We start from the raw sequence: 26,485 nt of genomic DNA on the forward strand, positions 1-26,485 counted from the left end.
GGGGCAGAGCAAACCCAGACAGAGAGAATGGCTGGAGGGAAGATAGCAGTGGGAAGATGACAACAGAAGCTTGGGCTTTTGGTTTGTTTTATTTTATGTGAGGAGTTACAGTGTGGGTGCCACATTCACCTTAGCCTTGGAATCTTGACCCTTGTTGCTTAGAGTCAATAAATAAAAATGAATCTGAGAGAGAGAGAGAGAGAGAGAGAGAGAGAGAGAGAGAGAGAGAGAGAGACAGAGAGAGAGAGAGAGAGAGAGACAGAGAGAGACAGAGAGAGACAGAGACACACCAAGTGCAAACCATACAGATGAGAGGTGGGAGAGAGGGACAGATATGAGGGACATGCAGAGGGAGGGTCGGTGGTAACTATAGGATGGAGATGAGGTAGGTGAGAAACAGGGATGGCAGAGGCTGGAGAAAGCGAGAAGATATGCTTGCCGCTATGAAGAAAAGATACCTCTGAAGGAGACTGGATTAAAATTTTGGACCCTTATGGTCTAGCTACCCCTCAGGAGTCAGACTTGATTGGGTGGGTAGAGCTCTGGCTCCTGATTAAAGGCTTTCCAGATGACCACTCAGCTAGTTCACAGCCACCTGTAACTCTAGCTTGAGGGGACCCCATGACCTCTTTTAGTGTATGTGTGTATCACCCCATATTAAAAAAAAACAAAAAGAAAAGCAAAATATGAAAGTTGGACATGGTGACATATACTTTAATCTCTGCACTTGGGAAGCAGAGTTCAAGGCCAGCCTGGTCTACATAGTAACTTTAGGCCATCCAGGCTATATAATGAGAGCCTATCTCAAAAAACAAAACCTAACCCCAAACCATGATAGTATAAGGAGTGTAGCTGGGGGAGGAAGGGCATGTAAGAGTTGGAGGGTGGGGCACTGAGGTGCATGAAAATACATCCAAACACATTGCTGTGCATAATTAGTAAATGCTAGTGAAAAACTGGAAGGGTTTCTAAGATGAGGAACATTTGTACTGCACAGTCTTAGGCTTGGCCAGTGGACATCTTGAGTCCTGAGTACCAGATAGCAAACTTACTCTTGTAGCTCACATGGGAAGTATCTGAGAATGGCCACCCCAGGAGCTGCCGAGGGACTGTATGGCTCACAGCCTGGGGAGTGTTCCTCAGGCTTAGAGGAGTGTTCTGGACTGTGCTCAGGCCTTCTATGTGGACCCACCATGTTGTTCAGGTTGGTGTGGTCCATGCTGGAAGGAGATGCTGAAGAGGCAGAGGCCAGAGGGTCATGAGTTTGAGGCCGGCTTGGGCTATACCTTGGTGGAGGCAGTACATCCTAGTGCCTGGGGGATCATAGTCCCATCCCGGGAAGTAGCACTGTGGAAGGAGTCCGGCCTGCAGCCACAGACACTTTGAAGGATGCAGGAGCAGTTGTTTTTTCCCCTAAGCACACTTAGAGGCCAGCAAGAGGTGGAGAGTTTACAAAGAACTTGATTGGCCTAGTCTTTTCCAGTTGTTTTCCAGTTTTCTATTTTTCTTTTAAAACAGGTCTTTCTTGTATAGCCCATGCTAACCTTGGTCTTGTGATCCTCCTGTCTTGGCTCTGTTGCTGACACACAGGTTATCTGTAAATGCTGCTCTTGGTGTCTATAGCTTCCTCTGGGGGATGACTTCTGGTGTAAACAGTGGGAATATACATGAACAGATTCTGCTGGGTGGATAGTTCTTTACAAAGGATTGCATGAAGACAGGTAGCTGGCTTCTGGCCTGGTGAAACTGGTTTGAATGTTAGTGCTTGGGGGTGCAGGCTGGTGATTGACCCCTATGGAAGTCTCAGCCCATCACTGTCATGGAGTCCAAGGTCCAGGTAGTTAGGAGTTCTGGGCTGCCAGTGCCCTTCTCTGGCTCCTAGGGGATTATTCTTACGCTCTAGCCAGTCTGTTCATTTCCCTAACAGCACTCATGCCAGGGTTTGTCGGCTGGCCATTACTTGCTGAATTACGGCTCCGTGCTTGCCTACCCTGAAGTCATACTATTACTCTTGGACTCATTACTTAGCAGGACAGCTTCTTTGAGGAGAAAAGAACCGTTGCCTTTTATAATTAGTCATTTACATTTCCTTTTCCTTGGGGAAGAATTATTCAATCTGAGAACTGGTTGGTGGCCCTGGCGGAATAGGAATGGGAGGGGAAGTAACTCCATTATCCTGGAACTTGCTGGTGAGAAGGCCACCAGAGAAGGCTGGTGCCTGGAGTGGGCATTGTCCTGGCATGGGAGGTGACCTTCTAGTAGAGCTTCAGTGACCCTCGGGAATGAGTTTAGACAGCTGGGACTTCAAACTTCCTGTGTCCTGGGGGCTCACTGTTACTTACTCAGTTCAAAGGAGGGAGAGTAAGGGAGGACCGCTGTGCTCGGACAGGAGGCTCTGGCCTGGCCTTGTGGACAGTGAGGAGGAGAACAGCCTGTAGGACAACCTACTGCCTCCGGAGCGAGTGGATGGACCACGTGCCAGCTCACAGACGGAAACATGGACCTCAGTGGGGTCCCTGCTGAGCCTGGCTCTGTGTCCTGAAGAAATGTGATTTGAGAGTCTTGGTCAATAAAATGGAGGTGTATTAAATGGACAAAATCATTCCGTAACTGCGCTACTGAGATTCACTATGAGTGAATAGTAAGCAAGTTACAAATGAAATAAAAACTAATAATTTAAAACAGTCTTGAAAAAAAACATAAAAATCCACGTTTTTGCCTGAACGCGAGGGTATTCCTTTAAGTCACCTGACTCGCCATTGCCTGAATACGTCAGTCAGCTGATCTCCTGCTGAGAGCAGCCAGGGTGCTCTGAAATTTCTGTGAATGCTTAGCGCATCCCTTCTGACATATTCACTTTTCTTGAGTCCTTCTAGTCTCAGTGTGGAAGGAGGGCCACGTTTTTCAGAAGGCCAAACTTCTCTTCACAAAACTGAACGGGGCTCACAGAATTGGGTGTACCATACCAGGGTCCTCACCAGCTATGCTTGTTAATTCTGCCTGTCTAACCTACAATGCTATTTCTGTCACATCGTACTTCCTCTGTGCCCTTCACTTATGCTTCATAGTAATCCTTTGTCAAGACATATATCTGGAGATGCTCTCTCCCCATTATGGCATATCAGCTTCTTTTTCAGACAGTGCCTTCTTTTTTTGTTTTAAAGATTTATTTATTTTATGTATATGAGTACACACTGTAGTTGTACAGATGGTTGTGAGCCTTCATGTGATTGTTGGGAATTGAATTTAGGACCTCTGCTTGCTCTGGCCAACCCCACTTGCTCCGGCCCAAAGATTTATTTATTATTATAAGTTCACCATAGCTGTCTTCAAACACACCAGAAGAGGGCATCAGATCTCATTATGGATGGCTGTGATCCACCATGTGGTTGCTGGGATTTGAACTCAGTACCTTTGGAAAAGAAGTCAGTGCTCTTACCCACTGAGCCATGTCACCAGCTCAGATAGTGCCTTCTAATGACCAGAAAAGTCTTAGTTTTGATAGAATCATTTTGGGCTGTGTATTATCTTCTGTGTCATGACTAAAAAATCCTTCACCAACTCACAGGATACCTTATGTCTCTCTTCTAGAGGCCACAGATGTGGTAGTTTCTTTTTCCATTGCTGTGATGAAATGCCCCAATAAAAGCAGCATGAAGGAAGAAGGGCTCGTTCTGGTTCGCAGTCAGATCATGGTGGGGACATCCTGGCTGCAGGAGCAGGAGCTGGCAGGTCACATCTCATTCACAGTTAGAAAGCAGAGAGTGACGAATGCATCCACACTCAGCTCACTCTGTCTATTTTCTATAGACAAGATCTCCTGCCCAGGGTTCAGGTCTGCCCAAGTTAAGTTCATCTGCTTATTCAGGCCTGGTCACCAGTGAGTGCCCAGGCCTTATTCACCCCAGAGTTTGGCTGTCAGGAATTCTCGACTCCATGCTTCTAGTGTGGGGAGCTGCTTCACAGAGAGCAGCACTAGCTGGGAGGAGGGGTAGCTAGAGCAGCAGGCGCACCAGGCTCTGTGGTGTCTGCTCATTTCTGCCTGCAGCTCTTCCAGACTCACTCCAGGGACCTTGAAAGTGGACCAGCCAAGCGGCTGATTGATTTCTGGAAATTCTCTCTCTCTCTCTCTCTCTCTCTCTCTCTCTCTTTCTCTCTCTCTCTCTCTCTCTCTCTCTCTCTCTCCATATATATATATATATATATGCACATATATATGCATATCTATCTATCTATCTATCTACATAATTTTCCCCTTCTCCCTTAACCCCTTCACATGTTACCCCATAAGTCCTTTGCAAATTTATGGCCTTTTATTCTTTGTTTATTATTGGTGTATGTGTGTGTGTGTGCGTGTGTGCATGTGTGCTTGAGTGTGAGTCCATTCAGTGTTGCTTCTGTGCATATGCTTTTAGGGCTGACCACTTGGGATTGGTTAGCCAGTCAGGGTGCTGATCTTTGGGGAAGGCTAATTTGCCCCCTCTAAGCAGTTTTTAATTGCCTGGTGCTGTTTATCTAGGGGTGGGGCCACATAGGATTTCCCTCATCCACACTGGCAAGTCACCCGATGTTGTCACTGTTTGGGCCTTGTTTAGGGAGCCATAATGTTAGGATGTCACAGGGGTAGCTTCACTGTCATGTAGAAGACACAATGCTGTGTAAGTCTTTCCTGGGGCTCTGGCTCTTGCAATCTTTCAACACCCTCTCCAGCAGTGTTCCCTGAGCCTCTGGTGTAGAGTTGTGTAGAAGATGTATCGTTGGGACTGGGCTCGCCACAATCAGTCGTTTTGGACATTTTAGCTGGTTGTAGCTTTTTAAATGGTTTCTGTCTGCTGAGAGAAGCTTCTTTGATGAGGGGTGAGAGCTGCTCTTCTCTGAAGTTCTGGAAGTTCAGGTTCACACTCCAAGTACAGAGAATGTGTGTTCCTCTATGTGGGCGAGGTTAGTGTCATTGCCAGGTCACACTGCTGGATGTCCTGCCCTAGTCTGCTGTCCTCCTGGTGCTGTCTGCCTTCCTTCCCTGGGTTGCTGAGGACATTGAGACTTCCAGCTCTAGTAGGTGTGTCTCGTTCTTCTGTGGCTTTGCCAGACTTCACCATATAACTCCATTCTTAGTGTTAGCTGTGCATTCGAGGGCCACTGTACTGTTTTGGCAGATTGGTATGTCACAGATGCTCTCCTGTTATGATGCCACTTGCTTCTTGTCAAGGTCCCATCATGACTCCCTCTTGTCTGATGGCACCAAACACTTGCATCTCCTTTATTTGGGCCTCTTCTCTCCTCTCCCTCCTGACTGTGTATGTATTATTGAAAGTGCTCATCTTCTTGCCTCCTTTCCTTCCCCTTTCCCTCCCTCCCTCCCTCCCTCCCTCCCTCCCTCCCTCCCTTCCTTCCTTCCTTCCTTCCTTCCAGGCAGGGTCTCACTATATAGCTCTACCTGCCCTGGAACTCTCTGTGTAGACCAAGCTGGCCTTGAACTCAGAGATCTACCTGTTTCTGCCTCCCAAGTATTGGGATTAAAGGTGTGTGCCACCACTGCCTGACATCTAGTAACAAAATCTTATTTTTTGCTTCCTTTTCAAACGTTAGTGGCTGTTTCAGAGCAACTTCAGATAAACCATAACCCTGGAGCGTTCCCATGTCATCCCTCCCTCCCTCCCCCACAGCCACACTTCCCCTGTTCTGAAGAACACCTGCATTAACGTAACACACTTGTGACTGACAGGGCACTGTCAATGAGTCATGACCAACTGAAACTCATAGTTTAATTAACATTGTAAACTATGGGTCTGGCAGATGCCTAACAACATGTGCTGTCCATTAGTCCTCAGTAAGCGTCCGTGTGCCACCTGTTCATCCACCTCGCCTTCTGATGGAACCTGGTCCCCATGGTTTTGTTTTTGCCAGGATGCCACATGGTTGGCAGGGTGGCCTTCCCAGCCTGGCTTTGCTCACCCTGTTACTTCATCTCTGGTCCATGTCTGTCTGTCCTCTATCCAGCAGTAGCTCTGGCCTGACCACTCTGCACTGTCTTACTGGATCCTGCCCACAGTGTTATAACTCTGAGATGCTGCTTGCCCCGTGGCTACAAATGAGCCCAGGGCATGTTCCTACAGTGGCTTACACAAGGAGGCTGCTGTCCTGCTGTGTCTGTCAGGACCTCTCAGTGTTGGACAATGATCTGTAATCAGCAAAGCTGGGGACAGGAAGGTTGGGAATGCACTTGGGGTAGGTGCTGTGGTAGGCTCCAGTAGATGCAGTTGCTCACCCTGCACCCTTGTGAGGGATATGCTGCCCGTCTTTCATAGGTGAGAAGCAGGAGGAAGTTGAGCTAGCAGATGGGAAACACAGAGTTAGGCAAGGCGCCATGTGTTTTCAGCGGCTGGTCTGTGCTGACTGCACTCTGAGAGGCTTGCCACAAGCCTGTCCTTGTCTTCGTCCTTCCCACCTCTTCTCAGAGGCTGTAATGGAGACATTCAGGGTATCGCTTTAACCAGTGCTTCTAAGCTTGGAGGGACAGCTAATGTGATGGATGACATAATCACGATTCACAATGAGTTCAGCTGCCTGGAATACCAGCCCAGAACCAATCAAGTGAGCACGCTAATAGGAATAAATGTAAAATCCTGCATTCAAGTTCAAAAACCCAGTCAGACCAGGTCAGTGGGAAGCATTTGGGACAGTTTGGGTTGACTGTGTCCTCGGTGGGAAGCTCTGTCATCATTTTGTCTCCATTATGGCTCTTGTCTCGTAGCTGATAGCCCTCACCCTCTGTAGTCCCGCTCTGTTATTTCTACACGGCACAATCAGGATCCTTCCACAATTTGAATCTTGTAGCTGCAACAGTGGACAGCTGCCCTTTCCCCCTGCTGACATCATTGGGCAGCTATGGTTCTTTCTCACCTCCTGCTTGTAACTCCTTCAGAATGGCCTCCTCCCAGCTCTTGTCTTGCCCCACACTCCCCCTTTCCTGAATATGCCATGCTCCCTAGGGACCCTGGGACCTCTCTGCTTTACTGCAGCCCAGGTCTCACATCCTCACTGTGCTGCTCCCAGCCAGGCCCTGTCCTGTATCCCAGGACCAGCATTCACCATGCTCTTCCCTTCTGTGCTGTGCTGTGTCTATATAATACATGTTTTGTCCCCAGATTAGCACAGCAGGTAACTGCTAAGTGTGGCATTTCCCGTGTCGTGTCGTGTCAGGTCAAGTCAGAGAGAGAGAGAGAGAGAGAGAGCGAGAGAGAGAGAGAGCGAGAGCGAGAGAGAGAGAATGAATATGAATATATGAGAATTAATTCAACAGAGTGGCCCTAAAGGTGCGCCCTGGCCTGGTCTGTCTGTCTTTGTTGGCGTAGGCTGGCAGCCCAGTGCTGGGCCAGTGAGAACGCTGCTGGTTTTGCTGCTGGTTTTGTCTTCTGCCTTTGCCAGAGTGCCAAGGCCTTGAAGGTTCTTTCAAAGCAGGACCCCCACTTCCCCTTTTCCTCTTATAGAATGGTATCATTCTTGCCTCAGTGTTTGGATTCTAAAAAGCCAGCTTCCCTTTCTGAGCTCTGAACAAACTGAGAAGTAAAACAAAACAGTGGCAGATGGAAGCAAAGGAGAGCTGTCGTTCTTGCTGCACAGTGAGTGGGCTTGAAATGGTTTCTAGTGTGGAAGCCAAATAACTGGCTAAATCCACACTGTCTCTAGCCAGTGTTGGTAGGCTGGGGCTGGGCAAGAAGAGCCCATAGGGCCTCTGTCCTCCCATAGAGCACTGATTAGTCTCGTGGGTGGGGGTGAAGCTCTCACCATGTAAAGTGTGGGGAGGTTAGAAGATGTGTCACCCTGATTTCTTCAGCTGTAATTGGGGTAGCCATCACAGCCCCAGTTAGCTGTGTAAGGAGGCTTGTCAACCTCAGGGAGGTGTATCAGACTAGAATATAGTAAGTGGTCAGTAGGGCCTTCCTGACCCAGAGGCTGCAAACCACCCTTAGCTAGTCTCTCTCATCTCTATCTAGTTCAGACTGTTCATAAATTCCTCCACCCAAATATGCACCCACAGACTGGAGCAGTAACCTCCTGCTAACCTCCTCGGAGAAATTAAGTCTCCCAAGTTATACTTGGCAAGCTCAGATCCAAAGACGATTGATGACTCTCTGAAGAGCTGTAGGCTAGAACCAAATTTTCTATGGCTTTTAAGGTTAGGTATGTTAGAACCCAGTTAGTCCTGATTCTGGCTTCTGCTTCATCGCAGCTAGCAGGATGCTTGGCCCTCTGGGATTCGTACAGTTCCTCGGGACCTCAAGTTTTGACTATGAGACTGAGCCCAATAGTTGCTCCTCCGGAGAGCTGACTTTCACGAGAGTGCATGAGCCTGTCAGAGATCTGGCCTTCCAAATCTGGGTAGGAGGCCATCCTAAGGCCCAGGGCAGTTCCCACCATGTTCCCAGATCCTGTCTTTGTTGCTGTCTTATGTCTCTGGAAGGCCTGGCCTGGCCTAGCCCTCACGAGGTTGGTAGACACAGTTCTTCTTGTTCTAACCCTTGCATATGAGTGAACTGGAAGTCTAGAGGCTCTCACTGCAGTTTTGTCTGGGAGAGATGTCCCAGCATGCCTTACTCTTCCTGTTGTAGATAGACACCTCTATAGCTTGTAGGCTTTGTTAGTACTGAGCCACAGTGGCATTAAGAACTTCTGCCAGCCAGCGTCTGTCCTTAATTCTTTCTGTCTTCCTGGAAGGCTCCCCATTCAGGATCAGGTGCTGAGGCTCCATGCTATTGGCAGGCTCTGAAGGGGACGGAGGGCTGATGCTTCTCACTCTGCTATGTTGCCTGCTGACTGCAGACACTTGCTGCCCTTGGGTGCAGGCCACCTGGGTGCCCCACCATCTGTGAAGCTGCAGAACGTGCTCCCCGTGGGCTGAGAGGGAGTAGGCATTCTTCCCTGCTCTCTCGCCCGTGCTCCATGCTACTTCTGAGTGCTCTGAGGTTTGCGGGCTGCCATTTGCCATGCTATGTCATGTCTGAAAGCCTTCCCCTCTGCTGGCTTCTGTAATGTCTGAGGCTCAGAACCGTCCAACAATGCGGGGTGCTGAGTCTCATCTAATAGATGATGGGACCCGTGCCCAGAGAGAGCACACACTGTAGATGTCACATGTAGCTAAATATTAGCTATGCTTCTATTCCAAGTCCCTTTCACAAAGGCTCCCTCCCCAAATCTGCCCCCAACCCCTGCCTCCAGTCCATATGAGCCTCACCCGCATCACTGAGAAGAGTCGCATGCCACTTCTCATACAGTGGCTGCATTCTTAGCACTTGAGTGCTGCGCTGTCAGCACATTTGCCGTTTCTCATTGGCTCCCTGGTGGGCCGGGTGCTGGCTGTCCAGGTGCCCATTGAGGTGGTCATTCCAGCCAGTGGTTCTGCTCAATGAGCCAGACGCATGGGTGCTGGTTTGTTCAATTTAAATGTAAATATCCAACATTAACAAATAGAAATGTTCCATGAAGCGTTCCTGGGAGCTGTGTGCATCCTCTGACATCAGATGGGAGTGAGACCTGGTGGTGCTGTGCTCTGTTGGTGTTATGCAGAGTGTGGCCCTGGACCTGTTTCTCGTGAGGCAACCTAGCAGTGTGTAGTTGGTTTGTTTATAAAATGGTTTTGCATTATAAACTCTTTTCACCGCTTTTTCCTCTTTGGAGGATCTGGGTTACCGGAGCGGGTGGTGCTCATGTGTGGTATGTCTTTATGTATGTTCACCCATGTGTGAGTATGTGTACAGTGGTATTTGTGTGGGCCTGGAGTTGACATTGCTTGCCTTCCTCAGTCACACTCCACTTTACTTGGAGATACAGTCTCTTGGTTGAACCCAGAGCTCACTAGCTGTGGCTAGTCCAGCCAGCCAGCCTGATCTGGGGATGCCCTGTCTCCTTCTCCCAAGTGCTGGGATTACAGGTGGCTTCCACAGCGACTTGGCTTTTATGTGGGTTCTGGGTACCTGAATTTAAGGTCTCAAAGTTGCTTTATCCTGTGTGCATTTAATATATGCTGTAATTTTTCCCCCTTAGGACAACTACACCTTTGCCCAACCTGGGATTCAGATGAAAGTGAAGATGCTGGAAGAGCTTGTGAGCCGGATTGATGGTAAGTCAGTGTCCAGCACAGCCTTCCCTGGGGCAGGGAGAGTTCTAGCGGGAGGTTAGGGAGGCAGCCTTGCTCCCCAGCCCTGCCAGACGCCACCATCCTGTTCTCATCTGGCCAGTGGTACCTGGGTCTGCTAGCTCTCAGCCAAGTGCGTCCTTAGCAGGAGAAGCTGCTGTTCTGCCCATCCAGCCTGTGCTCCAGTCAGGACTCAGTGGGGAAGGAGATGCAGTGCTCTTGGCAGCCAGCCTCCCTCCTGGGTCAGCTGCAGCTTCTCATCTGGGCAGCAGGGTGGTTGCTGATGGCTGTCCTTTGCCTTGCCTCCCCTGCCTGGGTGTATCATTTGCTATCAAGGAGGATAGAATAATTTCTCCATGGAATCCAATTAATTACCAAGTCCAGAAAGAACATCTTCAATATTATAGAAAAATTATAGTGTGTGCTCCGGCAATTTTAGATTATGCTTTCATGTTTAAGTGAGGCCTTTGAAATACTTTTTACCTTCGTCCTTAAAATAATTCCCCCTGCGATGTGCTGAATGTCATATTGCAATAGCAGAGTTTAATTAAATGAAACTTGAGAGATAATGCTTGCCCATTCCAAGCGGAGCCTCCTGATAGTTTGTTAAATTAATGAGCAGAGTATTAACAAAGTGACGCCAAGCAGAACCAGGCCTGTGTATATATGTGACAGCAGCCTGTCAGCTGTGAGCTGTAGAAGACACCCTGTTTCCCAGAGTCCCGGCCGAGTCGGCTGAGTCACTTGACCAAGGGTACAGAGAACTCTATTGAGGTGGAGTCCTGGCTGTGTGCCCTCTGTGTGTGCAGGCCCCTTCCCAGCCTTCCCCTGGCTGCTCCCATGGTGGAAGAAAATTGTCATAGCCCTCTTCATAGGAGAGACTTGGTTTGGGAAGTGACTGAGTGACATTATAAACCAGAGCCAAAAACTTCGAAACTGTGCTACGTTCGTTCCTTGATTGAGCCTGGGAGTCGTCTCTGTGTCTGATGGTTATTACCTCATTTCCATATTATGAAGTCTCACGCACTTCTAGGGCTGCTTTATTGGATTCAGTGTGTTTAGCTGCTTTTCAACCTCCCTCCGAAGTACTGCTCTTTCTCTCGTCAGTGCACCCTGTGCATTTATTCTGCACTCAGGTTGCGTTCTTGCTTGGCTCTGGTTGAAGTTTTTTCCTACCAGCGATTTCACAAGTGTCCCCGGCCTCATTTAGTTCTTTGAAATACTATTTGCAGGAGCTACGAGTTACACAGTTCTAGCAGGTTCTTCTTTTCCTCCTGTGCCCCTCAGAAGGCCTATTTTATATTTTCCATGAGCCTTAAGTTGTGGCCAGGGCTGGCTTGCTCCAGCGCTGCAGTTGGGGAAATGCTTGAATTGATTTTTTTTCTCGTGCTGCGGTTCAGAAGGAGGCACACTGCAGATTTACACTGTGATTGTTCCAAAGAGCAGCAGTGACTACTGCAGAGCTGCCCATGTCTGTGCTCTGGGTAAAGCATCTTTATCTCCATGCAAGGATCAGCTCTTCACAGCACAGGATGGATGCCAGTGTCCCAGGGCAGGCTGTGCAACCTGCTTGCTTGTGTTCTCATAATAGAAGCTCTGAAAATCTGTGTAGCTGCACCATTGTGAGGATACTGGACTGTGCAAGCAGGAAATGCCTGGTCCTTGGGGCTCCAGCCCTGGCTGGCAGCCTCCTCCTTATCCTGCACCCACAGTATTTGGAGAAGCTGCAGGGCTGCAGCTCCCGTAGCTCCACTGGACTCACTGTAAGCCTTTCATCAGTGGCAGGATACACTGTGTAGAAAAAACCCTAACCTGTTGCCTGATTTCTGCAGTTCTAGGGAGTAGAAGGACCGTGCTTGTTTCAGAGAGCATTAACTAGAGAGGGAAAGTGGTTGTGGCCCTGCTGACAGAGCTGTTCCAGGTGGATGGTGTGAAAAAGGACAATTGGGGGTTGCATAGAGTCAGAAGAGAGGCAGAGTCTAGAAATGAGAAGCCCCTGAAGGGCAGTGACTGTTGAAGGTGGGTTCCATCCCCCTTTTCTTATCATAAGGAGTAGTTAAAGAATTTTTCAGAGACACTTTTAAGAAATTTCCCATTCTGAGTAACGCCTCCCAAGCACGGCTGAACCTCTTAAGGAAGGTGCCGTGTGGACATGAGGGTGCATAGGTGATGGGTAGTCATGTCTTCTTTGGAGACAGAGGAGGAAGCAGGCAGCAGCCTTTGAAATGGCACTGGCTGGGGAAGCAAATACTGTCTCTAGAGTGGGCAGATGGCCGATGAGAAATTGTGGAAGGCTGTTGGAATGGCAGCTTGAGCCACTGGAGATGGGACTTCAGAGAAGGTGGAGAGCGAGGCCTTTCACTTCTGCAGGTTCCCACTGAAGACAACTCACCAGGCACATAGAATGCTTCCAGAGCACGTGCGCACGTGCGTGTGTGTGTGCGCGCGCACACACACACACACACACACACACAGAGAGAGAGAGAGAGAGAGAGAGAGAGAGAGAGAGAGAGAGACGATAATAATAAAATATGATTCTTAAAGAACAAGAGCTAAATGAAGAGTTCAGTGAGCAGGCTTAACATCAGATGAAAGTGGCAAAGCTGTCTGTGCCTTGCCACTAGAGTTCTGAACATGAGATGCAGAAAGGTAGAGATGTGGACGTGAATCTCCGTAGGAAGGGAGGGCAGAGGTTAGTAATCTGAAAAAAGAATGGTGCCAGCTCTCAGGTTCAAGAGGCCAGTGAATCATGCATGGAACCAACAGAGAAACTGTACAAATACATTGCAGTGGATTTAATTAAACCAACCAAGGGAAGAAATTTCACCTTTCTAGAAATCTCTCACTATATAGATTTAGATATTTTCAATCTCTGATCCTCCTGCCTCAGGCTCCTGAGTGTGGGAATGAGTCACTACCATCCTTCCAGAGACTGTTTAAGTCATAGCCATCAGTGATGGCTGTTCCTTGGGAATGGTCTCAATAAATACACCAGACGATGTCATCAGTCTGCTAAAGAGCATCATTCTGGGGTCTGCATTTCAGCAAATGCATCCTATAAATAAAGGTGGAAAGTGAATACGCTTGTAACCAGGAGACCAGTCCCTGGAAGCTTTAGACCCAATGTAGGACACAGCTTAGCACCATATTATCCCGTGGGGAGAGAAAGGCTGTTCCCCAAGAAGTCTGCAGCAGACCAGACAGCATACTTCCAGAGAGGTACAATCTCTTTGAGGCCCAGGCAGATCACTGGCTCCCAGGGCATTTGTAAGGATTTGAGATTTCTCATGTGAGCACAGCTACATTCCAAGCAAGAGCTGATTTGCAACCCTTACTCTCCCCGTGGGGGCTGCATGTTTGTAGCCAACCCAAGTGCTGTGGTTGCTGGTAAGGGCCCCATTCCTTCCTAATCACTCCGTTTTGCCCTAGAGTTGAAGGAGCAGCTCCTGGGAAAGGAGTTTATTCTGGGCCAGGCCTGCCTTGAGAGGCCACCTCCCCACCTCAGGAGAAGTGAGTCTCACTTGGGACACTTGGATTGCTTGTACTGGGTATTAGGAGACACTGCCACATAGTGCCAGGTGCCCTGGGGCACTGTCTGAACAAGGCCAAGGCATGGCACCTGTGCTAGGCTCAACATCACTCCCAGTGTTTTCCCCTTTCTAGACACTTGGTTTCTTGGTCTGCTGTGAGATGCACACACTGCTTGTTTCTGTGGGGAGAAGCAGGTGGAACCTGCAGCTGGACTGTGACTCCAGCCCTCCACCCAGCCTGTGTGGACATGCCAGACTGGATGTTTTCGGAAGGTGCATGAAAGCATTTATTCAGAGAAATACAGACCCATGTCACCATTCTGCAGAGCCACCACCATCAGACACCTACTGATTGTACTAGTGTGGTATAATGGTCTTTACCATCTGCCAGAAGTGCTGCCAGGAGGAGCATTAGTGGTCTTGGGACATTGTTGTGCAGTCTCCTTGGGCTCTTCTATTCCACCGGAACTCAAGAGGACCCATGTGAAGGACTGTATGTGACAAGGACCAAGGTCCACAGGCCAGCCTCGACAGCCCAATAGGTTTTGAATACTCTGGGTGTTTGCTCTGTGGTGCTTGTCCTCCAGGCCCGCTGCCCCTCACCGTGTGGCTCTCCTCTCATGCCCGTGTGTACCTGCTGCTGCCTCCTTCTTCCTGACTTTCTGTCAGCAGTGGTTTTTTCCTCTTCTAGTGACCTCTCTTGATTTCTGTCTGACTCAGTGCTGTTGCTTCTCCAAGATTAGTTGTGACCCCTCTTTGTAGTTGCTGAGAGCATGGCCATGAACTCAAATTGCACTGGGTAAGGTGTTGACCAAATTCCAAACGGCTGAATGTCAAAGTCCACACCACTGTTAGAAGCTAGACTATGGCTTATGGCTTGTAAATCACAGTGGCTGCACTTGAGTAGCTTAGAGCAGGGTTTGTCCTTATACAGCTTTTCTTGTGGTGGGTTGGGGAGGGCTCTGTCTGATGGTAGCAGCGGGCAGAGTGTCCTTGGCTAGTACCTGAGGTAGGAGGAGAAAGGGCTTGAGAAAGGGAGAAAGGGTGTGTACGAGTTCCTAGTGCATCCACCAGAGACTGGAACACAAAGCCCATTTTATTTGGCAGCCCAGCATTTGGCCACAGTGATATCAGGGGGCAGCCCAAGTTGAGAGGGCACTTTTGAGCTAAAGGACACTGTAGTCACCAGCTCAGAAAGGACATTAGGAAGTTGTGTAAGTTTTAGTCCTATTGAATTCATTTTACAAACATCTAAAGTCAGGAAAGGTTAAGGGCTTGGCATTTTTATTCAGGAAGAATAAGGCTCATGCCAAGGGACTTCAATGACTAAAAGCTACACGTGTCTTACAGTTGGTTCTGTCCATATTCAAGTAGGTGTGTGTCACAGAGCACCCTAGAAGGCAGAATTAGAGTGCTGCCTGTGCTGCCTTGTCCTGCCTCTCTCATTATTTAAATTTATTTAGGAGTTTTTGGTGTGTTCACTGTCTACCTAGTCTGAGTTATTAAAGCTCTTTATAGGTAGTAACCAGCTGCTCCCACAAGTTAGTAACTTCCTATTGCGGTGATAAGTGTTCGTTAGGCTCCTGCCTCCTAGTGGAATTTCAGTCCAAGGAATGTGGCATGTGATTTTGCCCATGTTGCATCTGGAATGCTTGTGTATATTTGAAAGTGAGATTTTACACTTTCCCATCAAATCTTAACAAGCCCCTGCACATTTTGTTGTCATTAGCATCTATTATATCTGAAATCACATGGCCTAGATTGTTGCCAAAGTAGAATTGCCAGACATGAGCAGGCTTCTAGCCCTTGCCTCTCAAAGGCCGTGACCAAAGCACCTTTGCAGTCTCAGGCCAGGGTCCACTTCAGGCCTTCTCTTCATGTCATGTCTGCAGTAGCACAGGCACTTCTGTATAAGTGAAATGTCTGGTGTGTCTTTTGACATATGAGACATAGGAGCTTGCTTGATGTTAGATCACTTGAGCATATACGGCTTCAGCAGTGCCCAAAGAGATGCTGGTCATGCCCAGTCAGAAGGTTAGACTATAGAGGGCTAGCTCACAGACATGAGAGTGTTAGCCCTTCAGGGAGACACTGCTACCGTCTTCAAGAAGCCTGTTTCGGGAGGCCCAGGGACGCTGTAGGGTGGCTTCAGGGAGTAGAGAAGAGGCAGGAACTGGAGAACTCTTGACTCTTCCTGGAGCCGTGGGTCTACTGGGCTTTGTCTCAGGTTCTTAGAGGTAGCCTAAAGTAGAGAGACACCGTTGGGCCTGGTGGGCTGGGAAACTCCGCAGTGAGCAAGCCTGAGCAAAAAGGTTGTTGAGGAAGGTCAGCCAGAGACGCTGCTGCCATAACATTGAAGCTGTTGCTGGACCAATTAAGCTGCTGCTGAGCTACTGAATGCACCTTCCTGGTTTCTCATTTGTGGTGCGTTCTCTTTCCTCTAGTAAAGACAGCACTAACGTTGTCTCCCACCTAATCTCTCAACCCTACATGGCTTCAGTGGTCGAGGGTGCCAGATTCAATAAGTAAAATACAGCTTCAGGTGAACACTGACAGGTTTGAATGTAACATGCCTGGGCAGTAAGTAATCAGCACTCACTGAAGCTCAGTCTTCCCTGGGCTTCCTTTTTCTTATCTGGAACCCTTCCATGGATAAGCGCAGAGGGGAAAAGTGTAATTCAAGCCCAGTCTAAGCTATAGGCTCACTTTTCTTTCTAGACACTGGACAGAATGGAGGAGAATATGGCCTTAAATGTAATATATTATTTGAAATTATATACACACTTGCATACATTGATATATACAAACCATTTGTATGTACATAGAGCACACATATATGGGCCTGTGTGCACAAAATACACACATACACATATCTGAATACACATGCATACATGCCTATATACATATATTTGTTTCAATATACACTAGCTGTATGCGCTTATACATATCCTAGTATACACATGTAGATAATCCTATGAATATATCTACTTGTATATTTACACATGTGTATACCATATACATATACCATACCTGCACATACATGTATAGACACTTGCATATACAAAACACTTTTATATATATACATTGTCCTGTGTATATACTCATATATATCTGTATATACACATTTATACACATTTGTATACATATAAGTACACATACACACTCATACATAAATGTATGCTTGTATATACATACATACATACACACACACCTGTACATATAATTGTACGAGTCTAAGTACACACAACTGCATATACATATCATATACCTGTATATACACACATGTATCTGTATATACTCATATACATATCTTTTTACCTGTTTATATACACAATAAATGTAAACACACCTGTGTATAACACACTAGCATACGCATACACACATCTATATATATATATATACATATCCACAATTGTATACATATGATAAACCTACCTACCTATACACACACACACACACACACACACACACACGCACACGCACACGCGTGTGTGCATGTACCCTTTAGATGTATAAACAGTTCATTGGCCATTCATTACTGTTCTTGTCATTGTCCTGTAGATGTTTCAAATACCTGTGTCCTGGTCTGTTGGGAGCAGCTTCTCATCTTCTCCAGGGGATTCTCATCTGTGGCCAAGGCTTACTGAGCTCTATAAAGCACTCGGCTTTCACTGTGAGATGCTGTGCTGAAGCTGGCATCCACTGTTCTTCCTAAGTGGAGATTTTCCTCTTCAGTCTTACTAGTGATTCTTTGCAAGGCTAGCCTAGGGTTCCTATTCTGTGTTGTTAGATATGTTTGTCATCATTCAGAGCCTCAGGAGGATGGGATTGTCTTTGTAGTGACCCTGGATATTGGCCTCTGTGCTGTATCACTGTGTCAATGAAGTCTGCAGGTTCAGCCATCATGACCTCATCTAGCCTAATTAACAACTCCTCAAGGGCTCCATCTCCCAATACAAATACCCTATTAGGTCAGATGGCATGCTGGGCACAGGGCTTGTGTTCCGCTGTAGCTACTGACCAGATGATGGCAGAGCTGGCTCCTAGAATGAGGCAGGCCAAATTGGACCATCAGCCTTCAACACAGGGGCTTTAGAGAATACTAATATTGTGTTTCAGAGTGTTATGTGTGTTTACATTGGAGAAACTGTCATCATGACTTCACAATTAGTAGGAGGCAGGGTCATGTCTTGTGGAAGTGACATGGAAGAACTTGCTAAGTACCAGATACTCCAAGACAGGGCCATGATGTGACAGGAAGATCTGAGGGTCCTCCACCCCTTGGTTTTGCTCAATCTTAGATACCAAAAGTGGTGGAAAATTTAGATTGTACTGGCTGAAACTGCACTCAAAGCGTTGTGTTCCAGAAAGTTTTGTCCTCAGAAGTTTGGGAGCTCGTGAAGTGCTGAGCCCGGCCTCTGTGAGTGGACCACATGCTGAGATGCTGAAGTATGAGAGCTATTGTCTTTGCTCTTCTCGTTCACATCCTAGGAGAAGGGGCCAGATACAGACAGACACATGTATAGATTTGTGGAAAGAACTTGGTGTGTCCCAAGGAGTGGGACACACTTACAAAGTTGGCTGGAGGTCCTTTTAAATGTCCTCACAAGCTTGTTTGCATCTGCATGTGGGGGCAGGCCGTGTGCTGCTGATATGTGAGGTAGTCTCTAGTTTACCAACTACCTGAGAAACAGCCCACCCATGTAGTCAGCAGCATCAGGGGACCAGTTTTGTGAATAACTGGCAGCCTGTCTTATAGAAAGTGCTTCCTGTAACTGTATATAGCATCAGGGACCATTGTGGTCTGGTGTTGGCATGGAGACAGGACGGAGAGACTGACCATGAAGAGTAAGCAAGCTAGTACCACATCAACTGGCAGAGAAGTCTAAGGGATGGGTTGATTTCCAGCTTCAGGTTTAGACAGACTGTAGATCCAAGGTTTTAGAGGCTGAGTGTCAGGAAAGATGTCGGTATTGAGTTAAAATAGGGATTTGGGCTCTGGAGACTAGTTTGAGTGTTCCAGAAGAAAAGGAGACCTCAGACCTGCCCAGGAACCAGCTTTGAGCACGTTGGGTCTCCTTTTCCTGTCCAGTGGTAGGGAGTAGTTCCAGCCTCAGTTCCGGAGGTTAGCTCACCTGCCATCACCTGCTAGTAGCATAGGTTCGTTTGTCCTGTGTGTGAGGTCAAGAGAGTTATAAGGTGCTTATAGTGGCTGACTCATTGTAGCTCCTGGGTATTGAGTTACAGGAGAGGCCACTTCTGGGAGCTGGGGAGGGGCCTGTGGTCAATATTTTTACCAATATTGCTCCCATTTCCTTAAGGAAGAAAGCACTAGAACTTATTACTGAGCAGCAGTCCTACCTCTGCCTGTTAAGTGGCTTTATCTCCTTGTACATTTTCCCTTTCTTGGGTTTTTAATTCCAGTTAAATGTGATTTTAATGAAATTTCTCTGAAAGCTGTCGTGACTACATTGTAAGGTTAAAATTGACTTATTCTTTCAAGGTAAGATTCAGTTACAGCTAGTAAACTAGATTCAGTTTTATTACCAGCTGAGTGAAAATATTTTTATTACCCCGACAAGGTAAGCAGTCGGAGAGCAGAGAATAAATCAGCGGTGTGGCTCAGGCCCGGGCCGTCCTTACTGTGACCGCCTCTTGCCACACAGCAGTCCGTCTCCAGTGTGTATCCTCATTAGGCCTCAGAATGGGCGATTCTAAGCTGGAAATGATGGTGGTGTTTCATTTGAGACATGCAGATAAGCTGATTGAAAAGCATATGTGTAAATGAGGTCCCTATGGGCCCATGCCACAGCCTAGGGAAGTTCCCTTGGGTAGAGGAAGCCCTGTGTGAACCCTAGCCCATGGGGTTTCCCAGGAACATGCCACAGTGGCCAGGGCTAGGCGAGAGCCAGTCTTCAGGACTTGCTTATGAGGCTTGCTCTGAGGGTTGGGGCCCCAGTTCTCTGATTGGTGTCTTTGTATGCCCATTTACCTACCGGCCCCTTGGGCTTCCTGGCTTTCTTCCTAAATGGTCAGAGTGTTATGTTCTCCTGCTTATACAGTCATGATCTGTGGAGACAATGATGACCTTTGCCACCCAGGGCTGCCCTTCCATTCTTTTGGGACATCTCTGCTCTCAAGGCCTGATTTGGAGGCTCTGTGAACCAGCATAGGGCTCTCTGGCCTCCCTTAGAGAGCCTGGAGTCAGCCAGCCCCATGCTTGAATGTTTCTGTTTTTGCTTTTTTCTGGCTTGCTCTTCTACCAGCTTTTGTTTCAAGTCTGGTTGCCTCAGTCCACATGGTTGTCTTGGGATCATGGTTTCAGGCCAATAAGCCATCTTCTCCATCTCCACTTTTAAACTGGCACCCTGGAAGAATAGCCTGTCCCTGCCTTGGGGCCCTTCTTCACCCTCCACTTCTTGCTGTTTGTAGGCCCTGCTACCTCTTCCTTTTCCTTCCCAGCACAAGCTCATCTTCAGTGCTGTTCCAGAACAAGTTGAGGGCTCTATTAACACCAAGAGTCAGTTTGTCATCCCACTTATAGAATGGAGACACCCCAAGGATCCTGGGACGTGTGGCCTTCTGGTCTGTCCATACATAAATTTCCTGCAGGACAAGATTGCGGTCTTCTCCCCCCCTACCCCCCCTACCCCTCACCCCCATTTTAAGGCCTCACACTGATGGGCAGTTGGCTTGTGACTGCAGAGGACATTCTGTCCTACATTAGAGTGTTAATAGTTGTTCTGAGAGCCCTTTCCCCAGGCCACACTTAGCACAGCTGCAGTGGAGTGCCGTTAGAAAGAGGCCCCCAGCAAATCTCCACTCCCCACCCAGCCCATTTCATGGCTTGTGGGAAAGCCAAACTGCTTCAGTTACTGCAAGATGGGACCCCACAGAGACCCAGCCACTGCCCCTTGGCATTGATTCTTCACTGCCCCCGCCTCTTCCTTCCAAACGCTGAGAAGTTCTGGGACAAGGAGGCAGAACTGTGATGGGCACCAAGTGTGGAGTGTTTACCACCTGGAAGTGCTGTGTCCACCATGGGCAATAAAGTCAAGTGCATGAAGCCCAGCAAGCTCTGGACCAGATGATGGTGTCTCCATGGCCCCCATGCTGAGATTGATCTGCAGGGTTTATTGCTGAGCTGAGACCAGTTAATTACATTGTAAGCAGAGACTTCCAAATACAGAGATTTGCCCTGACCTCAAGAAGAAAAGTCTTGGCCTGAATGTAGGCCATCAGTTCTGCTTCTGAAATGTCCCCAGCATCCTTCCTATTCATGGTTTCTGGAGAGGGTCTGCGTGTTTTGTCTCTCTTGAGGTAAAAGGGTGGACTCTTTCTCACCCTCCAGTTAAGTAGCTGCATTGGCAGGGCCTGAGAAATCTAGGACAAATGAGTATTTGGAAGGTCCTGTTCCCTCCCAGCCCATTAGCTAACCCCCTTCAGTTCAGAGGTGGACTTTTTCAGCACTAGATCTTTCTTTTCTCTCAGAATTAGGCACTGTGCCTCTTAGGCCTTTGGCTGTGATGATGACCATGAGCAATACTGTCCTTGAAATGACATTTATAGCAAACTCTCAAATATAGTATATTTATTCTTATAAATCCAGACCTCAGGGGCTCAGTGTTTAGAGGGCCTTTGGCTTGCTGACCAATTGCTGCAGGGATAATCAGCTTTCTGGATGGTGGCTTTGGGGGCCGATGACAAACACTGAGTCTGCTCAAGAATAACTATGATGTGAGGTTATGCTCCTGGATGTTGGCATGTTGGGGATGGCCTGTGTGTCCCAGCATCTCTGGTGCCCTGAGTTTCATGTCCGATGGCTGGGTCTGGGTGTTGCTGCTATGCTGGGTCTTCACAGAAGGGTCTAACCCTCAAGGCTCTGGTTTCACTGTAGAAAGTCAATGATGAAGTTCAGGTTCTGCTGGGAGCTTCCATGTGGGTGTTTATCACATAGTACTTTGAAGATGCTCCATCCCACCCACCTGTCCACCCTCCTCATAAGCCTTGGTCCTTTCTTCTCTCTCTTGAGTCATTCATCCGCCCTGCAGTTGCTGGTCTGTCTGCCCAGCTGACCCTTTTGTCAACATGGAAATCTTTTCCTATGTGTTGTTCCTTGGGTCCTGAGCCTGGAAAAGAGCAAGTCTTACAATGAGGTGCCATGCTGATTACCAAGGCCAGCATAGTACTTACAGACAGATAGAGGCTCCTGTCCATTCTCCATCCTCCATCCTCCATCCTCCATCCTCCATCCTCCATCCTCCATCCTCCATCCTCCATCCTCCAGGGACTTGGCTCTGTGGAATGCAGGGAAGTCAGGAGTGGGCAGGGCTATGATGTGCTAAGTCTGAACACTGAGCAGACACTGGCAGCTGCCACAGGGAGGTCTTGGTCTAGATTGCAGCTCAGACAGTTTTGTGGTGGCTGTACTCCCAGCATTAATCTGGTTCAGCAGAGGGGAAGTGTGTCCTGAGAACATGGCTGCTTCAGCCTCACCGTGACTGTGTCAGGGTTGACTCTGAGGAACTGACCTATCATGTATCTAGGTTTTTATGCTCCTTTGGCTGGGAGTGTCTGCCTTCCTCAGTTTAGTTAGGGTCTTAGCATGTCATTTGGAGCTGTCTGTCTGGCACAGTGGCTCTCATCCTCTCTCATTCACAGTCTTGGGTGCTCCATGAGCTGGACTCAGGTGAGTCAGGCCCCCTCCTTTGTGCCATGCTGCAGAGAGGAGCAGACATGAGGTGAACGTGTGGGCAGACCCTAAGGTGGTCCGTTAAGAGCTATGTCCTGTGTGGTGGTATGTCTTGATGGCAGTGTGGCAGGAGGCCTTTCTCATCACATCATCTGAGAGTCTACCTTGCAAAGTGGTACCTGGCATGCTCTTTGCTCTTGAAGCGAGCAGCTGGTTGGAGAAGCCCATGCAGTCAGGGCCTGCAGGTGGCCTTAGCCAGCAGTCAGCACAGCTTGGGTCTTCAGTCATACAGCTATAAGCAAGTGGATTTCCCCAAGCATGGCATTCTGTGACGTTAAAGTGGGGTCTCCTCAGGCCAGCCTCTGGATGAAAACCCACCTCTGTTTGCAGCTCTGTGAAACCCTACTTTAAAACTGGACCATAAAGCTGTATTGTCATCTGTCTGTGGCGATTGTGTCTCTGAGCACAATGAGGAGGAACCCACAAAGACCCCAGTGATCTCTGTATCAGACAGCAGAGTCTGAGGAAGGCCTGAGGTTGAGAGGAAAGGCAGCATAGGGTATGACCAGATGTGCTCTATGAGGCTCTGCCAGAATAGACATAGGCAAGGCCAGAAGTCTCCACGTGGAGACTGAGTCTGCTCCTGAAAGCCCAAGCTGGGAATGAGCATCCCATTCAGGAACACTGAGCAGAGCTCACAAGGGTTTCCTGTATCTTCAGTCTTTCAAACCTGATTTTTAATGATGTTCTTAAATGCGTTAACTTCCCTTGGAGCCCTCTACCCGTAGATCAGTGGAAAAGAAAGCATACTGGAAAGGGGCCTGTTTAGAAAGGTTCTTTAGAACAACTCCCATCTGTGTTGTCTGGAAATCAGCAGTTTAGTTCACAGGTCAGCATCAACTGCTCCACTTCACAGATACTTCACGGATATACCAGCAGTCCAGTTTGGTAGAGTCAGGTTAGCAACAGCAGTGACGTGACCTAGTAGTAGCCAGGCTTCAGTGTCGGCTCGAGTCAGCAGGAGGGACCAGGAGGAACACCTAGAGAAGTTCTCAGCTGAACCTCTCTCAGGGAAGTGAAGATCAGCAAAGACTCAGAATTATTGCACAGCTAGCTGTACCAGCAAGCCATGTGCTGTCTCTGTTACACTCTGGAGTCCTGTTTATACCCTTCAAACATCAGTGTCCTCCATGTGCCTTGCCTTAGCACTTATCTTGTCTCAGCACTTGCATGGACTCTCCACAAATGCAGCTCAATTACACAGTGTAAAGCGGACCAATGCATGCATGTTTTTAGCAGAGAATCCTTCACTATGTGTCCTTTCACGTGCTTGCTTTAGCAGAACATCCTTTCTCCTGTGTCTGCTTCAGCTAAACATTCCTTCATGAGTCTGGCTTAGCTTTTTGCCTGTGTCTACTTCAGGAAAACACTCCTTCATGTGTTTGCCCCAGCAAAATAGCATCCAACACAACTGACTCTCCAAGGAACCCTTACATTTCCACTTTAGTTTTCCTTAGCACTGAGGGGATAGGCCCAGGCACCCCTCTGCCCAAAGCCACAAAGGAAGATTTAAAGTTGCTGTGGGTGAAAACTTAAAAACATCAACAAGAGGACACATGGTTAATACCAAACAAACACAGAGTCTCGGCTCCACCTCCCAGGGGCATGGTGGGGGTAGGGTGGCGGCTGCAGTGGTGACAGTGGTAACACAGGTGAAGAAGGTGGCAGTGATGGTGGTGGTGGTGGTTCAGGGAACTACAGTGAGCCAAATGTCAGTCAAAACTGAGCCTTACCCTGCTCAGTGGCTGAACTGGTTGGACAGGGTCACTGAGACAGTGTTGTGTGACCTTGTAACTAGAGAAATAGAGATCACGCCAAGCAGAGGCAGAGTGGTCCCCACTGAGTTTGTGGAGGAGTCCAGTGAGGCAAATGGAAACCATGCTGTGTGGATTATGAGAGATTGGACTCTGGAGAAGCTCCTGAGTAGCAGGAGGGGCTGCTTGGAGTGAAAGAACTAGGAGGAAGATGATGGGGTGACACTTGTGGTCTCACGGCTGTGTACCTGTGATTGGTGTCCATCCTAGGGAGTTGTACTGGCCTAGGAGAAATGTACTGGCCTTTTAGAAAATATGGATGAAGCTATTAAGTTCCGAGAACCACAGAGGCAAGCGGAAAGTGAGCACGAGATGCCAGCAAGTCAGCCCGAGTCACCTCATAGTCAAAGTGCTTAGCCCCACTAGAAAAGTCCAGGGCCATGACAGATGGCTTAGGAACATCTCAGGCTGAATGCAGTAGAGCCATGTGTTCGGCCCACTAAAATGAAAGGAGAACCCCAAAGTTGCTAGCCAGGAAAAAGCATCCCAGAAATGGAGGCAAAGTGAACACTTTCCAGACCAAAAGGTAAAAGAGTCCCAAAGAGAGCAGGAGGAACTAGAAAGTTAAATCGGAAGCAGTGACAATGACAGCTGCTGTGTGGAGAGAGGGAGGAGAATCAGGAAAACACAGCATCATGCTGGCAGGGAAGGACAGATTAGTGTCAGGGTCTTCATGCTGCGCACGAGGCTGTGCAAAGCACACGGGGGAACTGACCGGCACCCAGGCGATGAACTGTGTGGCGACAAGAAAGCTGAGCTGTGGCCAGCGAGCTGTGCTGGAGGCAGAGCAGACTCCTAGGAAGGCAAGAAGAGTGTAAAGGTGAGCAGAGAATGATGGGGCAGTTGGAGCACCAGGAGTCATGCTCCGGGCTCCAGCTCAGCATGCAGAGAAGTTCAGGTTAATGGTCCTGCCAATCAACAGGCAGATCTGTCACACTGCACTAAAAAGTAGGATCCACCTATGCGATTCATGGAGAAAGTTCATCTTAAAGACAAAGTCACTTGATTTAAAAGTAACTCGATCTCATGCCACTCTAAACAAAGTGAAAGTCACTGTCCAAAGTCAGAGTTCAGAATGAAGAATATAATTTTTATTCAGTATAATTGTATATGTATTTACATATATGCTATAGAAACCTTCATATTTAATACATAAAACATTTTACAAAATTTTATAAGAGCAAAAGTCAGTCACCCGCTCTTACTACCAGGTATTAATACGTGCACCGATAGTTTCAAAATACTCAGAACTGAATTCTAAACTTTTAAGAAGTGGATGGCTTTGTGTCATAGCTGCAGGTTTTGATCACTCCTCCTTAAGCAGTAGGACAATAGACAGAGAACCAGTGAGGGCACACAACACCTGAACAGCACTGTCAGTAAGCTTCATCTGCTTGACCTACAGAGAGCTCTCAGGATGTGTGTCTTACCTCACACATCTGTAGAGCAGACATTTCAGGGAGGCTGAGAGGGTTTAAGGAATGTGCGGTGTGTTTTCTGAGAACAGTGGAGTTAGTGTAGAAATCTGTAGGATGTCGGGGAGCTGCCCAGTGATTCTAAATCCATCTATATTCCTCTAAGTGACCAAGTAAGAGTACCCCATAGGAGAAACCACAAGGGACAGTAGGAGGCATTTTGACATGAGTGAACAGGGAAATTCAGCAGTGCAGCAGCAGAGAGTTCATTAAACCCAGACAAAGCAGTGGGTAGAGGGGAGCACATAGTACCAGACACCTGTTCCTGAAGGAGACCCGGGTTATCAAATCAGGGACCCCAATTGTGACTTAAGGACTTGGGGTGCGGAGTTAGGTGGAGTGAATCCAAAAGCTTGTTTAGAAAAAGTCAGTAAACAGATGTTTATAGTCAACTGTTCAGGAAAAACAAACAAACAAACAAACAAACAAACAAACAAACAAACTGCCAATATGAGGGCTGGGACAGACACCACTCTGCAGGCCCCCTAGACATGAAGAAAATAGGGACTGTTGTGCACATTTTGACAATACATTTGACAATGTTATGAAATGAGTATAGTTTTCTAAAAACTGAATGACACAGCCAGCTAGCCCTAGAAGGAGCAGATGTTCTGAACATCACCAAACTTATGAAAGCAAAGGAGCCAGAGCTTAAATCTTCCTTCAAAGAAGACCCCAGGCCTCCACTGGAAAACACTCAGCAAAGAATAACTGATTCTACCCGGGCTGCTACGAAAGTAAACGGGCCCATGCTTCCCCGTTTATTCCATAGGCTGGTG

The 26,485-nt window shown here is 47.9% G+C and overlaps 1 protein-coding gene across 3 annotated transcripts in view; it reads left to right on the top strand.

The window, feature by feature from the left end:
• Tbc1d22a (TBC1 domain family, member 22a) overlaps window positions 1–26,485 on the top strand; it is a 284,093-nt gene that overhangs the window by 142,150 nt on the left and 115,458 nt on the right. For all 3 annotated transcript variants that reach the window (XM_006520833.3, NM_145476.2, NM_001358062.1), the window contains one exon: window positions 10,045–10,120. In XM_006520833.3, coding sequence (XP_006520896.1) covers window positions 10,045–10,120 — 76 coding nt within the window. The remainder of the gene's footprint in view (window positions 1–10,044; window positions 10,121–26,485) is intronic.

The sequence above is a fragment of the Mus musculus genome, chromosome 15 (genome assembly GCF_000001635.26).
Source record: "Mus musculus strain C57BL/6J chromosome 15, GRCm38.p6 C57BL/6J".
NCBI lineage: Eukaryota > Metazoa > Chordata > Mammalia > Rodentia > Muridae > Mus > Mus musculus.